Source organism: Thunnus maccoyii, chromosome 4, assembly GCF_910596095.1.
Source record: "Thunnus maccoyii chromosome 4, fThuMac1.1, whole genome shotgun sequence".
NCBI lineage: Eukaryota > Metazoa > Chordata > Actinopteri > Scombriformes > Scombridae > Thunnus > Thunnus maccoyii.
Genome location: NC_056536.1, coordinates 12,790,313 through 12,806,648, shown reverse-complemented (window position 1 = coordinate 12,806,648; position 16,336 = coordinate 12,790,313). Strand labels below are relative to the sequence as shown.

The window sequence follows — 16,336 nt, the reverse complement described above, 5'->3', positions numbered from 1 at the left end:
TCACCAGTGTCTCATGACATAAAGGCAGAAGCCAATCCTATTAGATTTCACATCAGAAAGGGAAATGGTAACTACAACAATGAAATATTTTCTAGCTTCTCTGTGTCTACTGGAATCTCTTCTTCATGCCTTGACTCAATGCACTGTCCCAGCCTCAGAGTTCCAGCTGGAAGGAGATTATTTGATAGGTGGACTTTTTGATGTTCATCATGCCAGTGGCCTTGTATATCATTACAGACCAGAAGCCATCGACTGCTCCAGGTGAGTCTTATAATAAATCTTGTTAACTGCTACATTACCAAAGTTGTTGAAGGACATCAGGTCCACATTATGGACCTCACTCCTTGTCCCATGCAGTCCCCTTTTAAATATCCGTATCTGTGTATGGGTCTGAAAACTGATAGTGTTAACTGAGCCTTCATAAACTACTAGTTAAAGCACTGTGGTAGAACTGATAAAACAATTAACCAAATTCTTACACTGTCATTGTCGTTCCTCTGTCCACAGTAAACCCTTAATTCTGTCAAGTTACCGGAGGTTTCAGTTGATGAGATTCACTGTGGAGGAAATCAATAACTCTACCAGCCTCCTGCCAAATGTATCTCTCGGCTATAAGATATTTGACCACTGCTCAGATACACAAAATTTCCCTGGTATTTTTAACCTCATTTCAGTCAATGACTTGATCAAACCTTGGGGTGACACACACAAGAATCTGTCTACAGTGTCCAAAGTGATAGCAGTGGTCGGTCCCATTACAAGCACTCAATCCCTTTCTGTAGCCCCACTCTTCATGGTGGATCTCATTCCTATGGTAAAAACAGTTTTATATTATGTTGTTTGAATTAAAACAGCATTGACATTTGAGAATTTATTGTCACTGAAAATTATGACATTTTCTCTGTTACTCTTTTAACAGGTCAGTTATGGAGCTACTAGCTCTGTTTTTTCAAGAAAACAAAAGTTTCCCTCTTTCCTACGAACAGTGCATCCCAATAAAGACAATGTAGAAGTAATTGTTAAAATTGTGCAACACTTCAAGTGGCGCTGGGTTGCTTTCCTTAACAGTGATAATGATTATGGCAATGATGCTTTGAAATTGTTCATAAAGATGATAAAGGACACCGAGATCTGCCTGGCATACACCCAAGGCCTCAATGATTATACAAATTACTCCCTAATTTTCAAACAGATAGAGGCACAGGAGGTACATGTCATAATTGTTTTTGCTCCAGAATGGACTGCTGAAGCTCTCATTGAGTCAGCAATACAACTGAATGTCACAAACAAAGTGTGGATAGCAGATGATGCATGGTCCTCAAACAAGAGGCTCCCAAAGGAGAAAGGAATCGAAAACATTGGAACTGTACTCGGGGTGTCTCAGCCAGAAGTGACAATACCTGGTTTCAGGGATTTTATCTTTTCCTCTAAAAGCCAGACTCAATGTGAAAATGCAAAACAACAGATGTTTTGTAATCAGATTTGTAACTGCAGTGACCTGAGTCTAGAAAAGGTCATTGATGCAGACCCATCTTTCTCTCTTCCTGTTTATTCTGCCGTATATGCCATCGCTCATGCCTTACACAATGTCTTGCAATGTGGAGCTGGAAGATGCAATGACAATATTACAGTCTACCCACACATGGTAAGTAGATTATACCAACGATTAGAGAATTTATCTAATTAATTCTAACTGTCTGACTGTTGGCCATTTATGTTTCTGACAATCATTTCAATAGAGCAGTGAATGAGTCTGAAAGAGATCATGTCATGTCAGGCGTGGTCAAGCCTTGAGAAATGTCTCAGTCACATTAATCTCTGAGGCTGAAACAACGCTCAATTAAATTTAATTTATTGGGAGCTACCAGTACTGTGCACAAAAGTTGTCTGATTTCTGCCTTCAGTATTCAGTTTACAATCTAATAAACCACTTCCTAAAACAGTAAAAAAGAGAAACTAGATGAGAGCACAAAAGAAGACCATCACACTGCAGATCAAGAATATTTTTAAAATCGTATTTAATCAATATCCCTGATGTTCGATCTTGTGAACCCAAAAACGTAACGATCATCTGAAATTTGTCTTCCCACATCAGGTTCTAGCCGAGCTGAAGAGGTCAAACTTTACTCTTTTAAACCAGAGTATTCAGTTTGATGAGAACGGTGACCCCACATTCGGATTCTATGCTATAATTTACTGGAACAACAGTGGTGATGCAGAGGAGATCGGCTTTTATAAATTTCCCCCATCATTCAATTTCTTCATCAACACCACCAAAATTCAATGGTACACAAAGGGAGAAGTAAGTTGTTTTTTAAAGAGTTTATATCTTGATTTAAATATGCTTTTTCTTGGTTTTCCCCGCTTCTGCAGAGATGTGCATGTGGATGACAAAGTTGATTTGATTAGTAATAGCTGTGACTGGGGCAAACCACAATTTGAGGAACATCAGTTTTTATTATGTAATTTTGCAGAGATATTGTAGTATTCAGTGTCGGTTACCTTTTACAAAATCTGATTTGACATTTGATTTGCTGCTAAATAATTGCTTTGTACAGGTGCCATCTTCACTATGTTCCCCAGAATGTCCTGTAGGATATGCAAAAAGGCCAGATGGAATCCACAAATGCTGCTTCACTTGTGAAATCTGTCCGAATGGAACTTATATCAACAACACAGGTAAATTATAACACATGGAAGGTTGTTACAATTACCTCTAGTGTATATTACTGTAAACCAGTGATTCTCAACAAGTGCGTCGCGGACCCGTTCTAAGTGGGTTGTGGACAGCTGGTCAAAAATAAATAAATAATATTTAATGCACATCTGATATTGGACTGGTCTTTTATTTTGAAAAAAAAATATTTTGACAGGCATGCGTCAGAGAGGTGCAGCAGTCTCGTGCCGTAGCCATGGTAACCATCATTTGATTGACGTTCACTTTAAGTTTGTGTTGATGTTCACAGGCAAGATGGCGAAGTGCAAATATGACCCAGAGTATTTAAAATGTGGATTTTCGTACATTGAGGATAAAAAGGGACAGAAATCCCAGTGTGTGATATATAGTGAAGTGCTTGCAACTGAGAGTATGAAACCATCTATCTAACTATCTCTGAAATGCACTTTGTACATATAAATACATGTATTTATTTTTAAAAGATGACATATGTGTGTTTTCGAAGGATATTTTTGAAAAATAAATTTGCTTGGTTTGAATTCTGTAAAAGTGGGTTGTGACTTAATGACCCTGGGAAAATGTGGGTCCCAGGGTAAGACCAGTTGAGAACCCCTGCTGTGAACAACCAAAGAAATTTTGAAATGAAAGCTAATTTTAGAAGAACATAGAGTATCACAGATTAAAATTCAAAAGTTACGCTGTCTGATCTCTCTGTACTCACTAGAAGTTTGTCTTTTTTCTATTGACAATCTGTCTTTCTTATTGTAAAACAGAGGATCCCTACAAGTGCATCGACTGTAAGGAGACAGAGTGGTCCACAGAAGGAAGTATATCATGCAGTCTGCGGTTGGTGGAGTACATCCCGTTCACAGACAGTGGGGCTATACTGACCATGATTGGGGCCTGCACCTTGGTGGGCCTCACACTAGCCACATCTGTTCTCTTTGCCATCAACTACAACACACCTGTTGTCAGATCTGCTGGGGGACCAATGTGCTTCTTAATTTTAGGTTCCCTTAGTCTGTGTAGTTTTAGTGTATTCTTTTACTTTGGTAAGCCAACCATTCCCTTTTGTATCTTAAGGTTCCTACCATTTTCATTGTTCTATGCTGTCTGTCTTGCATGTTTTGTAGTGCGCTCTTTTCAAATTGTTTGCATTTTCAAAATAGCTGCCAAGTTCCCCAAGCTCTACAGCTGGTGGATGAAATATCATGGACAATGGCTGGTCATCACAGTGGCATTTGTTACTCAGGCACTCATACTTCTTATTGGCTATTCTTATGGACACCCCAAGCCAAGCAATGAAACGAATTGGTATCCAGACAAAATCATACTTGGCTGTGAAATTGATCTCAAAGTATCTTCTGGTCCTGTGATTTTACTTGTATTTCTGTCCTCCCTTTGCTTTATTTTCTCCTACATGGGAAAAGACCTCCCAAAAAATTACAATGAGGCCAAAGCAATAACCTTCTGCCTGCTCCTGCTGATCCTCACCTGGACCATGTTTGCCACTGAATGTATGATTTACCGTGGAAAGTACATCCAAATTCTTAACGCTCTGGCAGTACTTTCCAGTCTCTACTCCTTTCTGTTGTGGTATTTCCTCCCAAAATGTTACATCATCATTTTCCAACCCCACAGAAACACACAGCAGTACTTTCAAGGTCTTATTCAAAGTTATACCAAAACAATTAGCCAGTAGCAGCCTTCAGTAAATATGTTTCTCTACTGACAGAGGAGCTGATGTACTTCAGGGCTTCTGAAAACTTTCAATAAAATGATAATAATTAAGCTTTTTAGAGTATAGTATAGTTTAAATCTTTGTCTTATTGTAAGATAATCATAGTGTTATAGATATTTTTGATTGGTTAATTGGTTGTTTTACTGAGGGATGTACTGATAAGCAAAATCTTGATATTAGCTAAAATAATATACAGCAATTTCAACAAGAGGCACTCATACTGCTTTTTCAGGGATGGTTAGCATCTCCTAGTCCTAATCAGAAACAAACTAAACAAGACAAATGGCATTTCTTCTATGTCAATTTGGGGCATCTCAGTCAACAGCTTCATCCAACCTTGTGGCGACCTTAACAAGAATCTGTCCACAGTGTCAAAAGTGATAGAAGTGGTCGGTACTTTTAAGACCACTGAAACTCTGAATGTAGCCCAACTCTCCATGGTGGATCTCATTCCTGGTAAATTTGCCAACTATTGTGTTTTAACATATTTTTCCCAAATGGACAAAGATAAGGACAGTTTTATCATCACCAGTTTCAGAGGTGCTTTGTGCTAAATGCTAACATTAGCATGCTAACATCCTCACAATAACAATGCTGACATGCTGATGCTAAGCAGGTATAATGTTTGCCATGGTTACCATCTTGGTTTAGCCTGTTAGCATGCTAACATTTGGTAATTAGCTCTACACACAAAGTAAAACTGAGGCTGATGGGAATGTCATTACTTTAGCAAGCAATTCGGTCATACACAAAAAGATGAAAAGATCTCAGTCTGTACCAAAGTGGTGGATCGACCAATCTGAGCAGCCACCAATTAGTGAGCCCATTTTAACAAGGTAATTGTCAATAAATTTACAGTTTGACGTCCCTCCATGCAAGACCTTTCTGGCCTTGTTATACAAGTATTTCATCCACACTATATATGTGAAAAAACAATACTACTCATCACTTCATGAATACTACCAGGTCAGAACTGTAGGCTACACATCAGAAAGAACTGTTGTGACAAGTTTTACCTTTGCACTTGAATAACTAAATCCAACACTTTAAAACACTTTAATCTTATTAGGTTAAATACCCACCTCAGATCATTCAAAGATAATTTCATTTCATAAGATAAGTTCATTTTTTTGTACTAATTTAGATGTCTAGTCTACATGTGCCACAATTATATAATAATAGACGTGATTCAATAAAAACAATGTGGAATTTGTGTGTTTTTGTCTTTTTCCTCTTTGTGTAACTTTTTTTTTGAGGTTGCCATACATGGCATTTAATTAGTCTCAAAACCTGTGCACATAAAAATCAGGTTTGTGCACGTGATATGAGTGCACAAAACACTATCCGTGAGCGGAAAACCATCCTCACAAGGGAGCATTTCTGCTCTGCAAGTGCACAGAACCTATTCGCGAGTAGAAAAGCATCCTGCGAGCACAAGGCTGTGACGAGCGCGAGCTCAACCCTCCCTACGTGGCTGCAACTGCTCAACACTCGCTCGTTCATCAAGTTGACTTTTGAGACTTTGGAGGCGGGGATGGAATAGACAGACCGCTCCTTTGATTTGTCACTTTGAATACTGACCATGACTTTTGATTGACTGTTTGCTTTGATCACTGACACAGTCGAACACAGGCAGCAGTTGCCTGAGAGAACAAAGGGAAACATAAATAATGATATTTAGTGGCTAATTCTCTGTTTTATCACCACATACACTTATGAAAAAGTGTTAGACATCATAGCAGAAGCCTTAAAGATGTTCAAGCCCACTTTAACATTTGTGAAAACCTTCATTTTGCTTATGAAAACAGAAAAAAGGGCGATTTCACTGCTTTTTTTGTGCATCCAAAACCAATCAAAACCAATAAAAAACCACATAGACTTGTCAAATCTGCAATAGAACACCAAGGAGACTCTGGAGACTCATTAAAACACAGTAAAAACTTTATTCTATTTGTGAAAAAACAAAAAACGGCAGTTTACTAATATTGTGACTAGATCTTGCAGTTTTTGCACAGCACGATTCCACATCTCTCCATTTCATTGGTTATGGCCACGTAGAACTCCTCTTTTTCACTTATAAATAAAAATAGAAAAGTTTTCTCATCTGTCTAATGTGGTCTGATTTTGAGACTAATTAAATGCCATAGTCGTAACATTGATCTTACCTAATGAAGGCACCACTTTACTGTGACGCTGTCCCCAGGCACACCTTATATATACACTTGTGTAACTATTCCTTTTTGAATTGAGATTAAAATTAGGGTGCAGACTATCAGGGCTTTTGCTTTTGCTCAGTTTCTTGTTAAAACGTAAAACGTTTTTTCATCTTAACAAGATCTTTTCATGTCCCAACAAGTTATGTGTCATGCCATTACTAAATATAAAATTATTCTGTTTCAACAAGAACATTTTCTTGTTATAATAAAATGTTACATCTTGTTATATCATGAAATCTTCTCATTATTTTAGAAAATTAACCTTTCTGGTTATAATACAATACGGTTTGACAAAAAAAAGATCCTGTCAGTGACACTGTAGGCTCAACTATCAAATAGACCTAACATGACCAATCAGAGATATAACATTATTGATGTAGACGTGGAGAAAGTTTTTATGTATTATTGCAATGGCCTTGTTTTGTATGTCTGTGGCTACAAAAACTTCACATCCCAAGCATGAAATAAAACTTAATTAAACCACATAAACTAGTCATTGTTAATTTTTCATCTCTTCGTCTGTTTCTTATTTTAACAACATATGAAAGATTCTTGTTATCAACAGAGAAATTTATCACATTATACAAACAAAAGTTTGTTTTAATGTGACACAGGCAAGGAATATAAGGTTTAGGGGATATTTCAATCAAAATATACAATGATGATCATGAGATGCTACTAATTATTTGCAAGATGAGCATCAGGGCCACATTTATTTGCATTCTACCATAGACGGTCTGCATCATAACATCCAAGAAAAATAAAGTACTGGTCACAGTATTGGCCACACTATTGATTACTAAGTGATCTTTTGGAAGTTAAGTGCAAACATTAATGACTGCTTCGTACCAAAAAATGCAGATGAAAGCCGATCCCTTCCTGCCAAGCAGAACGAGGAGTTCCGCCCTTTTGCCAAGAGGCTGCCTGGATTCAAAACTCTGCTGAGCATCCAGCTCATGGCCCGGCCATCTATCCCTGTCATCTGCAGAGTGATTGCAAATGATCTCCTTTCAAATGACCTGTGTGGCTAAATGTTAAGCCATGCAGAGCTCATTTGTAAGAGGATGTAGCATTTCAGCATAAACCAGAGACACCTGGTTGAATGAATGAATGAATTTGTGTGTATTTGCTTGTGACCCCATGCAATCTTACAATCTCATGTTACTTCAAACTTTCATTCAATATAAAAACTTTTCATTAGACTTTTGAAACATATTATTGGTTAAAACCTTTAAGCATTCACATCCACATGCACTGGACACAGCAATGAGGACAAAATTAGAACTAGTGTCTGGAAGTTGTTACAATAGTCTTCTCATTAAATGATGAAGATTGATGAGATATGGGATAATTAACTCGTGATTTCCATATAACTGGATAAAATAAAATTGTTTGCACACCCTTTCCCCTCCCCTCATTTGAAATGTATAGTATCAGTCACAGCTAGAGGAGAGTGGCAACGGTTAGAGAATTTTTTCCTCTTCTTGCAAATTGAACAGTAACATGAGAACATAACATGGAAAATAAGAGTTACGATTTCATGGTTGTGAGAGTTGGATTAGTTGCATTTAATTTCCTTTAAAAGGTTTCTATTTTTTATGTGCATTTTAATGTTTTTATGTTTTTCTTTTTTGGTGTTTTTGATGCATTATGTAAAGTGCTTTGAAATTTGCCTTCCTTGCATGGATCAAATTAGTCTGGAAATATTGCCTTTGTCTATTATCTGCCTAGAATTGGTCTGCAATTGTTCAGTAGTCAGTGAGACTCAGCACTGCCTTTTACCTTTTTAATCCCATACTCATCATATTACCATTAATATTACATAACATTGCAGTTGTAAACCAAATTCAGCACCATAGTTACTGAATTCACTCAAAAGTGATTAGAAGTGAACTGATACACACTGTACATTGTAAAATTTGTTTTTTTTCTGCTTGCCATTAGCCACGTATGTGACAGGATTTTGAGCTCAATGCCGCTGATTGATCCCAGTGCCAAAATGCCACTCTACTATGACTGCTCTCACTATGGCAGTCATCAGATCTTGGCCTCTCTTCAATTCTTGTTCTGCTCAATCTGACTGGCGCATTTGAAACTTTCGACCATACTATACTACGGCACTGTCTAGAGAGTAATATTGGCATCACTGGCATAGCACTCCAATTGTTCCGCCCATACTTTCTGGGTAGGATTCATACTATCAATTACAACAACTCCTTTTCCAGTTGTCACATTCTCTCCTGTGGGGTTCCCCAAGGCTCTGTACTAGCACCACTGCTCTTCTCATTATGCATGCTCCCACTTAGCAACATCCTCTGTGAATTGCATGTTAATTTCAACTTATATGCAGATGACACTTATATTTATATTCCTAACCTGCTAGAAGATCCTGATCATCTCCCCAAGCTTGAATGCTGTTTATCACTGTTAGATCTTCCTACACCTAAATAAAGACATAATTGAAATCTTGTTTGTTGAGCCAAAAAAGAAAAAAAACAAACAAACCACCAAATATGTCAAAGATATGAATAAGCCAAAAATCTGAGTGTCACTTTCAACTCAACACTCATTTCAAAAACACATCAATGATTTCACAAAAGTAGCTTTCTTCCATCCCCACCACATTTCCTGTGTTCTTCGTTTGCAGAATTCTTATTCATGAATTTATCACTTTCAGACTTGATTACTGTAATGCACTGTCCTCAGGCCTTCTTGGCTGCAGCACAAAAAAACTCTAACTATTCCAAAATGCAGTTTCCAGAACTCTTACAGGAAAGAAAAGATTTCAGCACGTAACACCAATTTTGTCCTTACTTCACTGGCTCCCCATTTTACTGAAGTCAGACTACAAGCTGCTCCTTATTAGCTACAAAACTCCTAATGGGCTAGCACCATCTGGCATAACTTCTAAGTCCCTACATTTCCCCACTTACACTCACAGTACACACTGAGCTCCACTACTGTAGAATAATTTATCATGGAGAGGCAAACACCACTGAGGCATTACTAAAAATCTATCTATTTTCACTCACCTACAGTTGAATAATTTATCCCTATTGGCAAAACCTGTACTTAGTTCTCATTTCTGTTCTATCTTGATTTTTTTATTTTAATTGTATTAATTTTACATGTATATACATCACAGGTGGTATGTGCAGCAGCAGTTTAGATGATTTTGCATACTGATTTGTGAATTCTCCTCCAACCATTTATAGGTAAGGATTTATGATGCCTCATGCAAACCCAAGTGCATGGAAATGATCACTGAGGCTTAAACATCACCAGTGTCTCATGACATAAAGGCAGAAGCCAATCCTATTAGATTTCACATCAGAAAGGGAAATGGTAACTACAACAATGAAACATTTTCTAGCTTCTCTGTGTCTACTGGAATCTCTTCTTCATGCCTTGACTCAATGCACTGTCCCAGCCTCAGAGTTCCAGCTGGAAGGAGATTATTTGATAGGTGGACTTTTTGATGTTCATCATGCCAGTGGCCTTGTTTATCATTACAGACCAGAAGCCATCGACTGCTCCAGGTGAGTCTTAAAATAAATCTTGCTAACTGCTACATTACCAAAGTTGTTGAAGGACATCAGATCCACATTATGGACCTCACTCCTTGTCCCATGAAATCCCCTTTTATATACGTATCTGTGTATGGGTCTGAAAACTGATAGTTTATGAAGGTTCAGTTATCACTACTAGTTAAAGCACTGTGGTAGAACTGATAAAACAATTAACCAAATTCTTACACTGTCATTGTTGTTCCTCTGTCCACAGTAAACCCTTAATTCTGTCAAGTTACCGGAGGTTTCAGTTGATGAGATTCACTGTGGAGGAAATCAATAACTCTACCAGCCTCCTGCCAAATGTATCTCTCGGCTATAAGATATTTGACCACTGCTCAGATACACAAAATTTCCCTGGTATTTTTAACCTCATTTCAGTCAATGACTTGATCAAACCTTGGGGTGACACACACAAGAATCTGTCTACAGTGTCCAAAGTGATAGCAGTGGTTGGTCCTTATACCAGCACTCAATCCCTGACTGTAGCTCCACTCTTTATGGTGGATCTCATTCCCATGGTAAAAAAAACATTTTATATTATTTTGTTTTCATTAAAATGGCATTGATGTTTGAGAATTTATTGTCACTGAAAATTATGACATTTTCTCTGTTACTCTTTTAACAGGTCAGTTATGGAGCTGCTAGTTCTATTTTTTCAATAAAACAAAAGTTTCCCTCTTTCCTACGAACAGCACGTCCCAATAAAGACACCATAGAAGTAATTGTTAAAATTGTGCAACACTTCAAGTGGCGCTGGGTTGCTTTCCTTAACAGTGATAATGATTATGGCAATGATGCCTTGAAATTGTTCATAAAGACGATAAAGGACACCGAGATCTGCCTGGCATACACCCAAGGCCTCAATGATTATACAAATTACTCCCTAATTTTCAAACGGATAGAGGCACAGGAGGTACATGTCATAATTGTTTTTGCTCCAGAATGGACTGCTGAAGCTCTCATTGAGTCAGCAATACAACTGAATGTCACAAACAAGGTGTGGATAGCAGATGACACGTGGTCCTTAAACAAGAGGCTCCCAAAGGAGAAAGGAATCAAAAACATTGGAACTATACTCGGGGTTGCTGAGCCATTAATAGCAATGCCTGGTTTCAGGGATTTTATCTTTTCCTCTAAAAGCCAGACTCAATGTGAAAATGCAGAACAACAGATGTTTTGTAATCAGATTTGTAACTGCAGTGACCTGAGTCCAGAAAAAGTCATTGCTGCAGACCCATCTTTCTCTTTTTCTATATATTCTGCTGTATATGCCATCGCTCATGCCTTACACAATGTCTTGCAATGTGGAGCTGGAAGATGTAATGACAATATTACAGTCTACCCACACATGGTAAGTAGATTATGCCAACGATTAGAGAATTTATCTAATTAATTCTAACTGTCTGACTGTTGGCCATTTCTGTTTCTGACAAGTTTAGCTTATAGACATTTGAAAGTAACCAATCATGAGTAAAAACACTGATCTGTTTTGTTGTCATATAACACAGATGTAAACAAAGCCTGTATAGTATCCTTGGAATACAATCAAGACTGTTTTTTACCTTCCAAACATTAGAAATCAGACAACAAATCCACATACTGGCTTCCAATAGGATAATTTCAATAGAGCAGTGAATAAGTCTGAAAGAGATCATGTCATGTCAGGCGTTGTCAAGCCTTGAGAGATGTCTCAGTCACAGTAAATCTTTGTGAGGTTGAAACAAAGCTCAATTAAATTTAATTTATTGGGAGCTACCAGTACAGACAGCAAAAGTTTCGTCTGATTTCTGCCCTCAGTATTCAGTTTACAATCTAATAAACCACTTTCTTATACAGTAAAAAGAGAAATGGGATGAGAGCACAAAAGGGGAGCATCACACTGCAGATCAAGAATATTTTTAAGTCGTATTTAATCAATATGTCTGATGTTCAATCTTGTGAACCCAAAAACTTAACGATCATCTGAAATTTGTGTTTTCACATCAGGTTCTAGCAGAGCTGAAGAAGTCAAACTTTACTCTTTTAAACAAGAGTATTCAGTTTGATGAGAACGGTGACCCCACATTCGGATTCTATTCTATACTTTACTGGAACAACAGTGGTGATGCAGAGGAGATCGGCTTTTATAAATTTCCCCCATCGTTCAATTTCTTCATCAACAACACCAAAATCCAGTGGTTCACAAAGGGAGAAGTAAGTTGTTTTTTTGAAAGAATTTATATGTTGATTTAAATAGGATTTGTCTTGATTTTTCCTGCTTCTGCAGAGATGTGTATGTGGATGACAAAGTTGATTTGATTAGTAATAGCTGTGACTGGGGCAAACCACAATTTGAGGAACATCAGTTTTTATTATGTAATTTTGCAGAGATATTGTAATATTCAGTGTCGGTTACCTTTTACAAAATCTGATTTGACATTTGATTTGCTGCTAAATAATTGTTTTGTACAGGTGCCATCTTCACTATGTTCCCCAGAATGTCCTGTAGGATATGCAAAAAGGCAAGATGGAATCCACAAATGCTGCTTCACTTGTGAAATCTGTCCGAATGGAACTTATATCAACAACACAGGTAAATTATAACACATGGAAGGTTGTTACAATTACCTCTAGTCTATATACCTATAAATAACTAAAGCAAGTTTGACATACAAGTTAATTTTAGAAGAACATACAGTATCACAGATTAAAATTCTAAACCTGATTCCACAGCTGTCTGATCTCTCTTTACTCACTAAGAATTTTTCAGAAGTTTGTCTTTTATCTATTGACAATCTGTCTTTCTTATTGTAAAACAGAGGATCCCTACAAGTGCATCGACTGTAAGGAGACAGAGTGGTCCACAGAAGGAAGTACATCATGCAGTCTGCGGTTGGTGGAGTACATCCCATTCACAGACAGCGGGGCTATACTGATCATGATTGGGGCCTGCACCTTGGTGGGCCTCGCACTAGCCACATCTGTTCTCTTTGCCATCAACTACAACACACCTGTTGTCAGATCTGCTGGGGGACCAATGTGCTTCTTAATTTTAGGTTCCCTCAGTCTGTGTAGTTTTAGTGTATTCTTTTACTTTGGTAAGCCAACTATTCCCTTTTGTATCTTAAGGTTCCTACCATTTTCATTGTTCTATGCTGTCTGTCTTGCATGTTTTGTAGTGCGCTCTTTTCAAATTGTTTGCATTTTCAAAATAGCTGCCAAGTTCCCCAAGCTCTACAGCTGGTGGATGAAATATCATGGACAATGGCTGGTCATCACAGTGGCATTTGTTACTCAGGCACTCATACTTCTTGTTGGCCATTCTTATGGACACCCCAAGCCAAGCAATGAAATGAATTGGTATCCAGACAAAATCATACTTGGCTGTGACATCAATCTCAAAGTATTCTCTGGTCCTGTGATTTTACTTGTATTTCTGTCCTCCCTTTGCTTTATTTTCTCCTACATGGGAAAAGACCTCCCAAAAAATTACAATGAGGCCAAAGCGATAACCTTCTGCCTGCTCCTGCTGATCCTCACCTGGACCATGTTTGCCACTGAATGTATGATTTACCGTGGAAAGTACATCCAAACTCTTAATGCTCTGGCAGTACTGTCCAGTCTCTACTCCTTTCTGTTGTGGTATTTCCTCCCAAAATGTTACATCATCATTTTCCAACCCCACAGAAACACACAGCAGTACTTTCAAGGTCTCATTCAAAGTTATACCAAAACAATTAGCCAGTAGCAGCCTTGAGTAAATATGTGTCTCTACTGACAGAGGACTGGATGTGGTTCAGGGCTTTTGAGAACTTTAAATGCATTGATGACAATTTATTATTATTGTAAGATAATCATATTGTTATAGTTTATTGGTTGTTTTACTGAGGGATGTACTGATAAGCAAAATCTTGATATTAGCTAAAATAATATACAGCAATTTCAACAAGAGGCACTCATACTGCTGTTTCAGGGATGGTTAGCATCTCCTAGTCCTAATCAGAAACAAACTAAACAAGACAAATGGCATTTCTTCTATGTCAATTTGGGGCATCTCAGTCAACAGCTTGATCCAACCTTGTGGTGACCTTAACAAGAATCTGTCCACTGTGTCAAAAGTGATAGAAGTGGTCGGTACTTTTAAGACCACTGAAACTCTGAATGTAGCCCAACTCTCCATGGTGGATCTCATTCCTGGTAAATTTGCCAACTTTTGTGTTTTAACATATTTTTTCCCAGACAGATAAAGACAGTTTTATCACCACCAATTTCAGAGGTGCTTTGTGCTGAATGCTAACATCAGCATGCTAACATCCTCACAATAACAATGCTGACATGGTGATGCTAAGCAGGTATAATGTTTGCCATGGTTACCATCTTAGTTTAGCCTGTTAGCATGCTAACATTTGGTAATTAGCACTACACACAAAGTAAAACCGAGGCTGATGGGACTTTCATTAATTTAGCAAGAAATTTAGCCATACAAAAAAAAATGAAAATTTGGACAGGATCACCAAAGTGATTAAAATTCGCCTTGATGCGACCATAAATGTCTAAACTAAATTTCATGGTAATCCATTCAATAATTTCTGAGACATTGTACTCAAAACAATATATGTGAACCTCATGGTGGTGCAAGATGAAAAGACAGAGACTCTCCGCTCCGAAGTAGAATACCTCCTCAGATAACCATGAATATGTGTAGAAACTTTGTGCCAATAAATTTTGCAGATGTTGAGATATTTAACTAGATAAATGAAAACTTTGACCTGTTGGTTTCACTAGAAGAAAAATCGCTAAAGTTTAATATTAGGATTCATCCTCTGGGCACCATGAATATTTGTACCAAATTTAATGGAAATCCATCCCATATTTGTCAAGACATTCCATTAAAGTAAAATATGTCAATGTATGCTGGTGGCGCTATAGGTAAAGTCACCAAAGTGCATCATCAAGTCAGTAGGATTCATACTCTGGGGGGCCATATATGTCTATACAAAAATCCCATGGCGATATCTCCAATAGTTGTTGAGATATTTCAGTCTGTACCAAAGTGGTGGACCAACCAGTCTGAGCAGCCACCAATTATTAAGCCCATTTTAACAAAGTAATTGTCAATAAATTTACAGTTTGACATCCCTCCATGCAAGACCTTTCTGGCCAAGTATTTCATCCACATTCTACAATATGAAAAGGAAAAGAAGTCTCTCCACAGATCATTCAAAGATAATCCAAGTTAATCCTTTTAAATCCTGTACTAATCTAGATATTTAATCTACATGTGCAGCAATTATACAAGAATAGATGTGATTCAATAAAAACATAAAATGGAATTTCTGTGTTTTCCTCTTTTTCCTCTTTGTGTAACAGTTTTTGAGATTGCTGTATATGGTGTTTAATTCATCTCAAAACCCACACACATAAAAACCAGGTGTGTGCACATGATATGAGCGCACAGAACACTATCCGTGGGCGAAAAATCATTCTTGCAAGGGAGCATTTCTGCTCCACATGCACAGACTGTGATGCTGTCCCCAGGCACACCTTGAATATACTTGTGTAACTGTTCCTTCTTGTATTGAGATTAAAATTAGGGAGCAGGATATCAGGGCTTTGGTATGGCAGTGTATTGCTGCCACCATGACGTAAAACATTTTTGCTTAGGTTCTTGATAAAATGTAAAAAGTTTTTTCATTTTAACAAGATCTTTTCACATTCCAACAAGTTATTTGTCATGGTATTACTAGATACCAAATTATTCCATTTTAACAAGAACATTTTCTTGTTATGACAAAATGCCACATCTTGTTATATCATGAAATCTTCTCATTATTTAAAATTAACCTCTCTCTTATTATAACACAATAAGTTGCTTTAATGAAAAAAAGATCTGATCAGTGACACTGTAGGCTACACAAATCAAACAGACCTAAGATGACGATTGAGTCATTTAACATTATTGATGTAGACATGTGGCAGAAAGTTTTTATGTATTATGGCAATGGCTTTATTTTATATTGTTTTGTATGTCTGTGGCTTCAAACAAACTTCAGATCCAAAGCATGAAATAAAACTCAATTAAACAAACACACCGGCACTCACAGATCAATCATCTTATTTATTGTGGACAATAAATTTTTACTTTGTTCAA

At 37.4% G+C, this 16,336-nt stretch overlaps 1 protein-coding gene and 1 pseudogene across 1 annotated transcript; both read left to right on the top strand.

Annotated features, from left to right (window-relative positions):
- The first annotated feature begins 79 nt into the window (after positions 1-79).
- Positions 80-4,379, top strand: LOC121895379 (taste receptor type 1 member 1-like). The gene is made up of 6 exons (XM_042408460.1): positions 80-261; positions 508-814; positions 920-1,645; positions 2,096-2,302; positions 2,559-2,679; positions 3,451-4,379. The coding sequence occupies exons 1-6, from the start codon at positions 80-82 to the stop codon at positions 4,377-4,379; spliced, it is 2,472 nt and encodes an 823-aa protein (XP_042264394.1).
- Positions 4,380-9,982: 5,603 nt separating this feature from the next.
- LOC121895383 lies at positions 9,983-13,591 on the top strand (annotated as a pseudogene).
- The last annotated feature ends 2,745 nt before the right edge of the window (positions 13,592-16,336 follow it).